The sequence below is a fragment of the Cynocephalus volans genome, chromosome 3, assembly GCF_027409185.1.
Source record: "Cynocephalus volans isolate mCynVol1 chromosome 3, mCynVol1.pri, whole genome shotgun sequence".
In the NCBI taxonomy this organism is placed as follows: domain Eukaryota; kingdom Metazoa; phylum Chordata; class Mammalia; order Dermoptera; family Cynocephalidae; genus Cynocephalus; species Cynocephalus volans.
The window spans coordinates 40,696,840-40,711,393 of NC_084462.1; the positions used below are offsets into that span (position 1 = coordinate 40,696,840).

At 43.5% G+C, this 14,554-nt stretch overlaps 1 protein-coding gene across 1 annotated transcript in view; it reads left to right on the plus strand.

The window, feature by feature from the left end:
* TRPM1 (transient receptor potential cation channel subfamily M member 1) overlaps positions 1-14,554 on the plus strand; it is a 77,429-nt gene that overhangs the window by 14,752 nt on the left and 48,123 nt on the right. Inside the window, exons 8-11 of the mRNA XM_063089999.1 lie at positions 2,390-2,564; positions 2,991-3,114; positions 3,908-3,980; positions 4,869-4,969. Of these exons, the coding sequence (XP_062946069.1) occupies positions 2,390-2,564; positions 2,991-3,114; positions 3,908-3,980; positions 4,869-4,969 (473 nt within the window). The remainder of the gene's footprint in view (positions 1-2,389; positions 2,565-2,990; positions 3,115-3,907; positions 3,981-4,868; positions 4,970-14,554) is intronic.

Consider the following 14,554-nt stretch of genomic DNA (forward strand, 5'->3'; position numbering starts at 1 on the left):
TTGTTAGATCAAAAGAAAATGGCTCACCTAGACCTTTTACCTCAGCCACCTCCCAAATCACATGCACTGGGCTATGTTGTGATGCTGGTGCAAGAAACAACCCTGCCGTGGTCGTCATGGTGATGGCATTGCGCACCATATTGCATTCGAGTATAACTAGTACAGGAACTCTACATTGTTCTGAAACCCAAATTTTTTGTATAACTTGAGAAATGAGGGAGGGAAGGCACACCATGTTGCCCAGTGGTTCTTGTTCCCTTAATTACTTTTGTTATTTGTTACATCTTTTAACAGGAAAAGATGTCTCTCTCAAAGACTTAGTATGATCTCCTTTTATCAGTTGATAAGTGTTATATGATCATGAAATCTCTCTGTGGCTCTGGGTCTCTCCCCCAGACTAAGTTGGTCAAGTGGGGGCTGGAGGGGGCTGCAGGAGCCACTTGCTCCTGATGGGGCATTGTCCTTGCTGGTGCAGGTGGCACAGCCCTGAGGGGAAGCTGCCTCCGTCAGGAGAATGCTGAGGTTGAATCAGAGAGAAAGGAACAAACCTCAACAGATAAAAAGATATTAACCGCTGATTAGAATTAAAATAACTGCTATAATCTCTTGGAACATGTTCATACTCCACCAATTCTTACTGTCCAACAATTGTGAAGTGATCTTAAAGGGTATTTTGTTTTTATGATTACTGTTGAAATTTTTGTGAAAGACAATCTAGGCCTGGAAAATGATTGGTATAAAGCAGAATTTAAGGGACTGTGATGCTGGCTGGAATGGGAATGACCTACTCTGAAAAGTTGTGGATTTCCAAGAATTGATTCTCAATGGATAAATTGGTTGATGACTAATTTTTTTGTTCTCACATGTCTAATTTTTCTGGACTTGTGAGTTGCACACCGTCCAACTTCACCAGCCCTGTGACCTGTGGGCTTCCCTTTGTCATCCTTTGCCTAGGCTCTGAGTGGGGCAGGGACAGCAAAGGGGTGCTCAGTCGTCACCTCCCACAGCACGGAGCTTCCAGGAGTCCAGTCTAAGCCAAGAAGAACTGGTTCTACTCTGTTTCTAGAAAAGAAGGGGATTTGGCCACCATATTCCCGAAGATCTGAAATACCAAGCCTGGCTTGGGCTGGAAATCTCAAAGGCAGAGTTGTGTCATCCTGATCTTTTTTTCCAGTATCTCTTGGTCAGGGATTGGCACCAAGCAAACCCTCAATACATATTCACTGAAATGAACTTAGTTGGAATTATTCTGCCAGGAGACAGCAAAGTCATTCAAAATAGTTGAATCCCTGACTATAGAAACACATCATGGAAGCAAACCAGAAACTATGAGTTCGCTCACTTGCATTCTTAAATCTTCTCACAACCTATGCTAGCAGATTTCATCTGAAGCCCTTCAGAGCTGTGAGCCCAAGGACACATCCTGCTTGCCATTTGTTAATATTGATCAATTAATTCCCATCTAATGGACACCTGGTGGAACATGTTCAGAATATAATCTGTCATGTCAGATTTGGGGTAAAATTGTGAAATAGGCAAGTTTGTCTTCTCCACTCCCACTACCTTCACTCTCCAGAATCCTAGTTTCCAGAATCCTCCCACTGCCCTCTGGTCCCCAGGGCCCACCCACCTAGTGCTGCCAAGAAAAGTTAGCCTGAGCCTCCTGTATTCTTGAAAAGTCCTATTATCTGACAAAGACAGAGGGAGGAATGTGGGGACACATTGTTTTCTGATGGGCTATAGTGGTCCATGTGTTTGCCTCCAAGACCACACTGGAATGACAATGGCATACCACATTTGTATGCAAAATACTGTAATAGCCACACATGTTCTTATATTTTATAGCTATTGCTCCATCAGGAGAAAAGGGAGGTGTTGTAATTATTCACCTTTTATAGACCTTTTACAGATGGTTGTCTAAGGCTCATGGTGGTTTGGGGACTGGCCCGATGTCATGAGGCTAATATAGGAGAGGACAGGAATTGAACTGAGTTCTCCTGTGGCTGTCACTGTGTTGTTACTTAGGGGACAGCCATCAGGGTGGGAATCTCAGACCCCAGGGCAGGACAGCAAGGGAGCAAGGAGCATCTTCCATTGTTTCTCATGGCTCACCTTGAGGTAGCCCGCAGGCCAGGTGGGTCATAGGTGGAGTTTAACCACATGAGACTCAGAAAGTTTCAGATTCTAAGGTTCCAGTTTTTCCAGTGGGGCAACAATATGGGGTTTGGATACAAGAATGAAAACCATCATCACATGTCTGAATTCCTTCCAGCCTCTTGGAAACACGATCACCACATGGAGCATCAGGCCTGTATTTCAGGAACTAGGATGAGTGGGCGGGCAGTGCCCCACGTTAGCCCAAGTGGAGTGTGTGTGGTTTGTGTTGCAGGACTGGGGCAGGGGGTGCCCCTCGTGGGCCTCGTGGTGGAAGGGGGCCCCAACGTGGTCTCCGTGGTCTTGGAATACCTCCGAGAAGACCCTCCAGTCCCTGTGGTGGTTTGTGATGGCAGCGGACGTGCCTCGGACATCCTATCCTTTGCACACAAGTACTGCGAAGAAGGCGGGTAGGACTTATGACACATGACAGAGGGGGGTTCTTCAGTGCCTCCTCGGTAGGCCAAGAAGAAAATCTGAAGTGATCCACTTAGACATTCCAGAAATGTTTAAATCATGGAGATTTACTAGATCTCCTCTCCCATTCCTGCGGCCTACATGCGGGAGCTGTCAGGAGTGTGGCGTTTCTGCCTCTCTGGTAGAACATGCCTTCTTCCAACCTCATTTTCCCTTGTGAGGTCTGCAGCCAGGCTGGCATTTAGGACAAGCGTGAATGCAGTTTTTGACTATTGTCACTTTTTGTCTCCTGTGCCGGGACACCCTCCAACAGCGAAGTCCCCAGTCAAAGATTTCAGACACACACAGAGACATCTGATGGACTCACATAGGGATTTAACTTGCAACGTTTTGTTCTCTTTTGCATTTCCTTTGAACAGGATAGTAAATGAGTCCCTCAGGGACCAGCTTCTAGTCACCATTCAGAAAACGTTTAATTACAACAAGACGCAGTCACATCAGCTGTTTGCAATTATAATGGAGTGCATGAAGAAGAAAGAACTTGTAAGTGTCTTGAATTACCTTCCCAACAAGATCCACAGAGAGAATTGTGTTTCCTTTTTTAACTCTGCCCGTGTGTGCTCGATGGAGTTGGTCATATTTTAGTTCAGCCTTTTCCAAGAGGCACTTTACAAATCCGCACCGAATTGGCAGTTGTGTCCACGTGATGGAAGCAGAACAAGCCCAGGCAGGGGAGGGTCTGGGTGCTTCAGACCTTAGCAAACATGAGGTGACGTCACACCACACGGCACAACCCTGAGGTGCATAATGTTAATCAGGTTTACAGATTCTGGGAAGAGGGACATAGACCACCCTTTTAGACACTTACCAGGTTCCTATCATCTCACTCTCCAAATGCAGTAATTATTTCCCATTCCTTCCTTCCTTAATTGTGTTTATAAGGGATAGGCACTCTGGTTGCGCACATAAGACGGCCTCTTTGTAATTGTAAACTTACAGATTTCCTAAAAATATATCCTATCTGATTAGATACGATTTTATCACTTCCCATGGTTATTTAGGTATTGGAGTATAGATCCCACAGGGGGTCCCTCCCTTGGAGGATGTTGGAGCAGATCCAGTAAAGAATAAAATCAGAATCCAGGCAAGGACTCATGGTCAGCGAGAGCAATGCTGTAACTTTGGGAAATCAGAAGCACTTGGTGTAAAACCATTCACCTCTCAGAACCATCTCATTACGTGTCAGTCTCTGTGGTCATTTTCAAAAACACCCCAATTCTCCCCTCTGTTTCAACTTTGTTTTAACTTAGTCTTTTCACAATTAACCTGTCTTCAGGTCACCGTGTTCAGAATGGGTTCTGAGGGTCAGCAAGACATTGAGATGGCCATTTTAACTGCCCTGCTGAAAGGTGAGCTCCCAGGGAACAGTGACTCTTATCCTTTCCATGCTAGACTGGCCTAGGGCTTTCCCTGTGACTGGGACTGTGTCTGTCGGTGACAGAGTCCTGAGCCAGCCAGGCTGCCCAGAATAAGCTCAGCATGAAGCCATGGCAGAATGACTAAGACTCAGAATGAGTTTCTGGGGGGCAGTAGAGATCTGTGGGTGCCCACGGACCATGATGGGCTGAAGTCACAACTGCTTTCATTTATACCTGGTTGTTTGAGGCTTCAACTAAGACAGTGTAAACCTGGAATGCATTTCACCTGCCATCACTTCATTTGGCCATGCTCTGTGCCATTCACCGGCCACCCCTAATGACAGGCTTCAACCTGGTGCTCATGGGTGGGATCTGCTCCAGGATGTGACTTCCTCCCTGGCTCTCAGCTAGACTGGGGACAAGAGAGGGCAGGAGGTGTAGAGAGTGGGGTTCTCCATGCGGCTGGCTGGCCGGCAGCCCTGTGCTGGTCTCCCTGCGGGGTGGGGGGCTGGTACTCTTGGGGTGGCCAGGCCATGGGGTGTCTGGAAGATATCTGGGTAGTCCCAGCGTTCCTGCCCTTTTGCAGATGAGGGTCCTGAGTCACTGGGTTCCTCCACTGTCCGTCCCAAGAAAACCGTGCAGAGCTAGAATGGAACAAGCTGGCTTTTTCTTTCCTCCTGAGAAGCTCTTTGAGATTAGGGAGCTCTTAGCTCCTGGGGCCGCAGGGGCGATTCAGGGGCAAAAGGCAAGGCGGCGATGCTTATTAGCTCCAGGCCAGCGCTGAGCCTGCCCAGGAGGCCTGTGCTCACTGCCCACACCTGCCAAATCAGGCAGTCCAGGCACAGAGTGAAAAATCACTCTTGTTTCTTGCCTTTACAGGAACAAATGTATCGGCTCCAGATCAGCTGAGCTTGGCCCTGGCTTGGAACCGCGTTGACATAGCTCGAAGCCAGATCTTTGTCTTTGGGCCCCACTGGCCGGTGAAACTAAGTTTTTTCAATTCATATCGCTTACCATGACTTTGTACAGATGATGTACTAGTAGTATGTTCTCTCTTGTGCCATGGATCTCAGGAAATTATCTGGGGTTTCTGATGATCTGATGTGTAAATCCATTAGGATTATTAGAAGATGTTGCTGTTTAACTTCAAAGAACAAACAAGAAGTAAGAGCTGTGAGCACTAATTCCAGATTCAAACCAGTCCTCTTGAAGAAATTAACCACTAAATATTTTATCTTTGCTGTTGAAAGCGGGGTTTCACCTTTTTAAAGAAAAAGAAGAAAGAAAATATCTCATTAAATGAAATACAATGCTCTCATCCAGGGCACTGAGTTTTCAGACTGTTTCATGAAACCCTGGAGACCCAGAGAAGTCTGTGCATGTGTGTGTGTGTGCATGCACGTGTGTCTGATGAGTATTTGATCTCTGGGTGTTGTGTTTGTGGTACAGTGTTTGTGGTGTAGTTTACTGCATCGTGTGTGGTGTGTCTGTGTACAGCATGTTGGTGGGGTACGTGAATGTGTGATGTGTGATGTATGTGTGTGGTGTCTGTGTGTGAAGGTGTGTAATGTGTGTGGGGGAGTACAGCATGGGTGTATGTGGGTATGTAATATGTGAGGGAATGCCAGTGCGTAAGTGGTGCATATGTCGTGGAGGGAGTGTCTGTGTGTATGTGATATGTGCTGTGTCTGTATGTGTGTGGTTATGTGCAGGATAGTCACGTGTGTGGGCATGGGTGGTATTGTGTGTCTGTGTGGCTATGGGGGAGTGCACTGTGGGAGACATAGTGTGTGTGCATGTGCACACACACAGAGTGAGCACTGTGATAGACAGCTCTAGGCCTCCTGCTCCTCTTTCAATCAAAGCAGCTTCTTTGACCCATTTTGTAGATTGGGATTCAGGGTAAACTTTTGTTTGCAAAAAGAGCTCTGCTGCTTAAAAAGGGGGGTGAAGGTAACTAGAGGGTTCATGTCAGGTTTTAAATACTATATGTCTTAAAACATGCCTGGCATATTGCTGCATAAATGCATTTCATTTTTTGCAACAATTAATTTTTATCAAATTAGTGGGACCAGTTTATGGAAGAAGATGAATATATGAGTATTAAAGAAATAAGATATTGGGAGGGGGAGTGTTTGTGTGTGTTGCTTATTGAATTATCCAAATTAAGAAAAATAGTACAATACCTCGAATATCTGTATTTCCTTTTTAATCTTTTGGATTCTTTTCACTCTTAGTAAAGGAATTCAGAGCAAAATGAATTACTCCATGAATGGTTATGAGGCAGAATGCTGTGGCAAAGAATCTAGAAGGTTCCAGAATAAATAACAAGGAAGGGCTTGCTATTCAGAAGGTCTTAAGACCTTCTACTCAGGAAGAAGGAGCCCTGGGATCTTTGTCTGTTTTATTCTTTTCCAGAGAGTAGCAGCTTCGCTGAGGACACATTTCCAAGTCAGCCACAGGGAGAGAGCCATGATTTCCAGAATGTAGAAAGAGCTGAACCCAGGGAACTGGCCCCGACATGCAGGCCCTGCGTGGCCTAAGTGACCACCTACATCCCATCTTCACATTATAAAAGCAATAAGTAATTTTTAGAAGATGTAGAAAATACAGACACACAAAAAGAAGGAACCAATGACTCATACCCCACCACTACAGAAAAACTCTGCAGTACTAGGTGTGTTTTATAATCTCATTTTTCTGCTCAATGTATTGGCATTAAATGTTCTTCAACTATCTTTTTAATGCTGCTCAGTACTCTTTGCTTTCTATTACCCACTTCATACAAAAATATGGTTTTAAAATTAAATAACGAAGAAGACAATAAAATGACAATCAGAAAACCCCTGACCCACCTCGAAAGCATTTAACTGTCTCTATGTTCAGGGGTCCTGGGAATTGCTTCCATACATTGACATGGCCCGTTTTATCACTCTTTCTTGATTTGATGACGTGCAGACATACCCATCAGTTCTCCACTTCGAAATAGAAAGAAGTGGATTGCTTGCATTGCTTCCACCTCCCCCAGCCTCCTGGATTTGATAGTTGCCTGCTTAATTCTTTTATTGGTCACCTTTATAATCATCTACTTATTCAATCAACTTCAGGTCCTATATTTTGTAAAATGAGGAATTAGCTCAATACTTCCTCTCCTTACACCTCCCCAATTCATCAGCTTCTCCTTTTGTTTTGTTGATATGGTTAACATTTACATATCATTTTTTAGTCATTATTAAGGTTCTGCTTACATCTTGCTCTTTGATCATTAAGTTTTCATTCTCGGTCTCTATGTTGATTCCAAAAATGGAGAAACCAGCAGATTTTACACTGTTGTGATTATACAGAGATTGTTCACTGCTGAACCTAACAGCAGGGTTGAATTCAAAGAGAAGGAAAGGCAGCCCTGGGTCACTCACCTGGCCCACACAAAGGAAAAGGGACAAACATCAAGGTTTTTATAGTTCATTAATTATTTAAAATTTTGTGACATTTTAGTCTCCTTTATATTTGGACCATGACTTCTTTGAATAGATAGATTTTTGCTTTTCTCTGCATTTCTAATTGAGTCTCTTCTTTTTCCTTAACATTGGCCTTCATATCATGAAGACTTATCTGTTCTCTTAATCATTACCATCTTGTTTCTTCTGGAAGAATCTTTCAAAGCCCCATGAGTTCCTGCCCCCATCTGCCCTGGATGCTCTCAAAGCCTGCTGTTCTCTGAGACCATTGCTTCCTAGACCTCATATTTTACTCCCTCCCATATTCCTTTTTCATTTTGCTAGTGCCTATCCTCAAGTAACTTTTTCATGAAAGCATGTGGAAAGATTACCATTCAGTGTCTTTTCATGTCTGAAAAATGCCTGCCACACACAAGGCTAATGATTGTCCTATGGTTCTCATTCAGTTACAGATGAACCACTATTTTCTCTCGGATACATTTGAAGATCTGCTCCTTATTTCTTGGTGCTTTGAAATTTCACAAGTACACATGAAATGAAAATAGAAGTATGTACAGAATACACACTCAAGCACTCAAATATCCACCCATGTATCCATTCATTCTGCTTGGCTGTCAAAGGCCCCTTTATGCTGAAGACCTGAACCAGCTCTGTAAACTTTTCTTCTATTGTTTCTTTGAGTATTTTTTTTCTTTGTTCATTTTCTCTCTCTTCATCTGAAATTCCTATTTTTTAAAAGTTTATTTATTTATTAATATTATTATATTTTTACATTCTAAGATGTTCCTGTGGAGCAGTTGGAGGGAGAGGAAGAGGGGAACAGGGAAGGAAATAAGGTGGGGGAAGGAGGAAGGAGGGAGGGCATGACTGAGGCCTGTGGCACCCTCCTCATTCCAGCAGGGGAGCCCAGAGTGCTTCCTGTGGTGGCCTGGTGGTTGTCGTTGGGCTGGTTGCAGATGTCAGGGGGCATGGCTGAGGACCCCAGCCCTCCCTGCTCCCTGGCTTGGTAGCCCAGGGGGGCTTCCAGTCCTTCTAGGTTTTACAGGTGTTCTTTGGTGATGTGAGACCTTTACTAGTTAATATCAAACTTTGTCTCTGGTCTGTAAGTATTTTGTTTTGTCTTTCAGTTCTGTGTTGGATTAATCACCATTCCCACTACTTAAACTCTACACTGGAACTAATTTGTTGTCCTTTGCTTACTTCTAAGCTGGGGGAACTTCCTGTGGGGACCAGCACTTGAGCCCTGTGGTTGAGCTAAATTGCTGCTTTGTTGCTGATTCTCTGGGGAAGGTTTTTTGTGCAGCTCAGGTTTCAATTGTTGACCTCATATATATTTCTGGGTCTTGTGAGGTCCAATACACCTGGGTTGTATGGAAACTCTGGTCTGGGCTTCAGACTTTTCAGCAAACTGCACCCCCTACAGTTCTGTATTTCTGACCAGTCTCCACTGAGTGGTCCTGCACTGACTGGGGGGCAGATTGGCTGTCCATGCTGTGCCCCAGTGTTCCCCTGGTGGGCCTGACTCCCCCACCGCCCACACTCCAAACACTTCCCATGGCACGGGCCATGTGCCGGTCCCTCGCAGTGACACACAGGCCTCTGAGTGGCTCCTGTTTTCAGTTGTTCTGGCTCCTCACTCTTGCGTGTATCCACAGGAACCCTGTTAGTGGTCTAGCTGGCCTGAGGGCCACCAATGCCCTCTTCTCCCCTGCCGCCTCCAAGCAACTTCATATGAAGGGCACAGCTGTGGCTTTCACCAGCTCTTGCTCCATGTGCTCACCAGGGCCAGCCTTGAAATGGCCTAGATTCAAAATGCTAGCTTCTCATCGTAGCTTCTCCTGCCTTCATGCCCTTCATAGGTCTCTCCTCCTCTTCCCTTGAGCTCTAGCATCCCCAGCTTAGCTGTCGTTGCTTTTTAATAGTTGTAAATTGGTTGATTTGTGAGAGAGAGTGATGCTGTGGACTGTCTATTCTGCCATCTTGTGTACTCCTGGAATTCCTATTAGTCAAGCAAATACTGGTCCCCTTTTGCTGGATTGACCCTCCATTCCCTCATTTTCATCTCTCTATCCTTTTTCAGTATGTTTTTGGAAATCTCAACTTTTTCTTCAGCTTTCATACTAATTTTTAAAATTTGGGGCAATCATATTTTTATTATCTAAAAAAGCATTCTTGTTCCCTCATGCTTCCATTTTCATATGAGTCTATTTTTATCTAATAGATGCAATATCTGGGGATACAAATAGGATTTTTTTAAGTTTTCTTCTGTTCCCTGCGTGACTTCTATTTTCTCCCTTGTCAGCTGCTCCCTTTATTCATTTTGTCCTTTTCTGTTATGCTGTTGATTTTCTCAAATGCTGTAGATTCTTGGTTGTTCATCCACATTTCATGAAAAGGGACAGGATTGCCTGGTTAGTATGGAAGCCTATTTTGCCAACAGTTTTTCTCCTCCCTAAGAGGATGCTTGGGAAGGGTAGTGTCCACTGAATAGCTTTGCTTTGCCATGTGCAGATTGAAGCAGGCTAGGGAGACTCTGTGCCTCCTTGTGCAGGCCCTTCCCATGCTCCAGCAGACATCCTTCCAGCTTCTCCTGGGAGTGAACCCCAGGAATGCAGTTACTTTCCCTGCACCCACTTACCACAGTGGCAGCCTGGAGTATGGGAGGGGAATAAGTAGTCTCCAGACCATCCTTCTACTGGTCCCCTTGCCTTCTGCCCACCACCTATTCAAGATACAAAGTGCATCTTGTATCAGAGGTTATCTGGTCCCACCTCTATAGAAACATCCACACTACGCATTTTGGGTTTCAGATTCTTCTCCATGGTTTTAACTGGCCCATCAGTACTTCCAGAAATTTGTTAATAACTCTGGTCTGCCTCTTCTCCTAAAATGGACCTTTCCTTTTCATAGTTCTCTGTTCTCATTTAAGTAGTACTTTGAGAAGAAGGAAAAGCATAAAATATATGCTCAGACTGCAACCTGGAACCAAAAGTCCTTCTCTGTCTCCCTGCAATGGTCTCCTACGTCTTCCTTTAGTAGTTGAAGCACTCAGGAAGCTATGTGCCTGTGAATGTTTAGTCTTTCCAGAATTCTTGATATAATAGAGAGTTGTTGTAGGAAGGACTTAAGAATTCCAATACAACATATTAATCCTAGGTCTGATTTGTTATATTTTGCTAATCAAAATTCCTCCATCTATATTTTTTAACATTAAACCCCAAAACAAAAGTTTCTTTAGAGTATAATGATAGTTACCAGGGGCTAGAGTGTAGGGGATGGGGAGATGTTGGTTAAAGGGTACAAAGTTTCATTTAGACAGAGGAAAAAGTTCTGGAGATCTATTGTACAGCATGTACAGCATGGTGACTATAATTAATAATAATGTCTAGTACACTTGAAAATTGCTGAGAGTGGATTTTAAATGTTCTCATCACAAAAATAAGTAAGTGAAGTCCTAGCTGCTTCCCAGATCTGAAGTAGCTCTAATTGCCCTCATTTTATAGTTTGGAAAAAAAATTGACACCCCAATAGGTTAAATGATTATTCCCATGTTTACTCAGCATACTTTAAAATAGCTCATAAGTCAAAGAAAAATTATCAAGAGAAATTTAAAAATATTTTGAACTAGATGAAAATGTAAATACACATAAAGATTTGTAGGAGGCAGCAAAAGCAGTGCTGAGAGGGAAATTTCTAGCACTGAATGCACACACTAGAAAAGAAGACCCAAAACCCACAATCTAAGCTTCCACCTTAGAAAACTAGAAGAAGAAGAGCAAATTAAATCTAAGACAATCAGAAAAAAATAAACAATAAATGTAGAGCAGAAATCAATGACAATGAAATAGGAAATCAATAGAGAATATCAATATAACCAAAATCCAGCTCTTTGAAAAGATCAATAAAGCTGATGACCCTCTAGCCAGGCTAAGAAAAAAAGAGAGAAGACACAATTACTAATATCAGAAATGAAAGAGGGGACTCTACTACAGATCCCATGGACATTAAAGGGATAATAAAGGAATATTATGAACAACATCCCCAGCAAGTGACTATTCAAACCATAGTTGAGGTTGTGAAGAAGAATTTTCTCGCTCTGGACATGGTCCATGGCATCCCACACCCTTTTTAAAGTGTGGTGTCCACAGTTTAACACCCTGTGTTAGGTGTGATCTTACATACACAGCCCACAGGACGGTCACCTGCCTTGTGCTGGCTCTACACTTCTAGTAACACAGCAGCATATAATCTTTTTACTCATATTAGGTTTCCACATGCAGAAATTCCCAAGGGTTTTGTCATATGTAACCTCTGCTAATCCACACCTCCCTCATCCTGCAGTTCTGGGTTTAGTGGTTCTTGGGCCAAGTGGACCAGGGGGAAGATGTTTTTCCCTGTTACATATCACCTTGCTGGATTCTGTTCATTATGTCAGCCTGTCAAGATTTCTTAAATTTTGATGTTATCATCCATCTCATTTCTTCTCAACCTAAAAAATGCCACAAGCATGCACCCCTCTCCCCAGTCTATCATACCTCTCTTATTCCTGGGATCACTCCAGAATATTCATTTCCAAGCTATTTTAGTTGGAAGAGCCCTTTCTACAAACAGCATTTAGTGCAGAGCCTCAACATATAAAGCAGATAAGAGCCAAACCCAACTCGTCAGCCTCTTTCCTCTGGGCAGCCCCTGAAGCCCCTCCTCAGAACCAAGGGCTCTGCCAGCCCAGGCCAAAAGCTGCTCCTCTGAGATTACAACCAGTGCTCTTAGAATCTTGCGGTGTGACAATGAAGGCAGAGTAGGGGAACCTGTTTGAGCATCCAGGAACTCTCTTACCATGCCTGACCACATCTCTGCTATCCTTTCATTCTCCTCAGTAGCAAAGACAGAAGCCACAAGAGAGGAGGAGGGACTGCTGTGACACTTCTCATTTGCTCAGCAGCAAGTGGGGAATTAATCTCTCCTTTCATCTTCTAGAAACAAATCAAACTTTAAGAAAAAAGTCTACATTATTGCTCATTCATTCATTTAACAAATGTTGGTCAACTGTATCCTGTGAGCCAGGCCCTTGTCCTAGGTGCTGGGGACATTGGGGTGAATAAAACAGACCTGCTGAAGCCCTTACCGAGCTGGTGTTGGGATAGACATAGAGTTGGGGAGTGGGCAGGAGGGGGAGGCAGACACAAAACAGGCAATCAGACAAATAAGTATTAGATGACAAATTGTAGCAAGTGCTGAGAAGGAAAACACACATTGCCATGAGAGAGAATGTGGGGGCTGGGGTGGGGGGACTAACTTATACTGAGGCACCAGGGAAGATCTTCCTGAATAAATGGAACAAACACTGAGACTGACAGATGTGTAGATGCAGGCTGGTGAAAAGTGGGGGGCAAGCACCTTCCATGCACATGAGAAGGGACTGAGGCAAGAAAGAGCTAGACATTTTCAAGTGACTGGAGAAAAAGTCCAGTGTGGCTGGAATGCAGAGGGAGAAGGGAGGGACTCAGGAGGAGGCTGCAAGCCAGCCCGGAGCTGGGTCTTAAGAGCTTGGGGACCCACTTGAGGACTTTTTTTTTTTTTAAAGCAATAATAAACATTTGTTATCTCATAGTTTCTGTGGGTCAGGAATTTGGGAGTGCTGTGGCTGGGCAGTTCTGGCTCAGGGTCCCTCATGAGATTGTAGTCAAGCTACTGGCTGGGGCTGCAGCCATTTGAAGGCTTGAGTGGGGCAGGAATCCACCTCCAGAACAGTTCACTCAGTAGTTTGCAAGTTGGTGCTGGCTATTGGCTGGAGGCCTCAGTTGTGCCCATGTAGACCCTCCACAGGGCTGCTGGATGTCTTCACAACACGGCAGCTGACAACTTTAGATTTTCCTTCTGGTCTTTTCCCTTTGTTTCCTTCAACTGCTGTATCACTTTGCTTGTTCGTCACTTTTTTCCTCAATTTTTTATTATGGTAAAATAAACATAACATAAAATTTACCATCTTAGCCATTTTTAAGTGTACAGTTTAGTGATATTAAGTCCTTTCACACTGTTGTGCTACCATCACCACCATCCACCTCCAAAACTTTTTCATCTTGCAAAACTGGAGCTCTGCACCCATTAAACACTAACTTCCCATTCCTCCCTCCCCTCTGCCCCTGGCAACCACCATTCTACTTTCTGTTCCTACGAGTTTGACTACTGCAGGTACCTCATATAGGAGGAATCATATAGTATATGCCCTTTTGCGACTGAATTATTTTACTTAGCATAATGTCCTCAAGGTCCATCCCTGTTGTAGCGTGTGTCAGAATTTCCTTCCTTTTTAAGGCTGAATAATATTCCATTGTATATACATACGCCACATTTTGCTTATTCATTTATCCATTGACAGACACGTGAGTTGCTTCTACATTTTAGAATGATGATGCTTTCAGTTCTTTTTGGTATATACCCAGAAATGGAATTGTTGGATCATATGGTAATTCTATTTTTAATTTTTTGAGGATACACTGTACTTCTTCCATAGCAGCTGCACCATTTTACCTTCCCACCCACAGTGCACAAGGGTCCCAATTTCTCCACATTCTCACCAACATTTGTTATTTTCTGTTCTTTTGATAACAGCCATCCTAATGGGTGTGAGGTGGTATCTCAGATGGTTTTGGTTTGTATTTCCCTAATGATTAGTGGTGTTGTGCATCTTTTCATGTGCTGATTGGCCATTTATATATCTCATTTGGTGAAATGTCTATTCAAGTCCTTTGCCTGGTTTTGAATCAGGTTGTTTTGTTGTTGTTGTTGTTGTTGCTGCTGCTGCTGTTGTTGAGTTTTAGGAGTTCTCTATATATTCTGGATAATAATCATGTATATGATTTGCAAATATATCCTCCCATTCTGTAGGCTGCCTTTACTCTGTTGATAGTGTCTTTTGATGCACAAAATGTTTTAATTTTCATGAAGTCTAATTTTTTATTTTTCATTTTTCTGCCAATGCCTTTGATGTCATGTTCAAGAATTGAATTGCCAAATCCAATACTGTGACACTTTTGTGCTGTGTTTTCTTCTAAGCATTTTATAATTTTATTTTTTCTGCTTAGGTCTTTGATCCCTTTTGAGTTA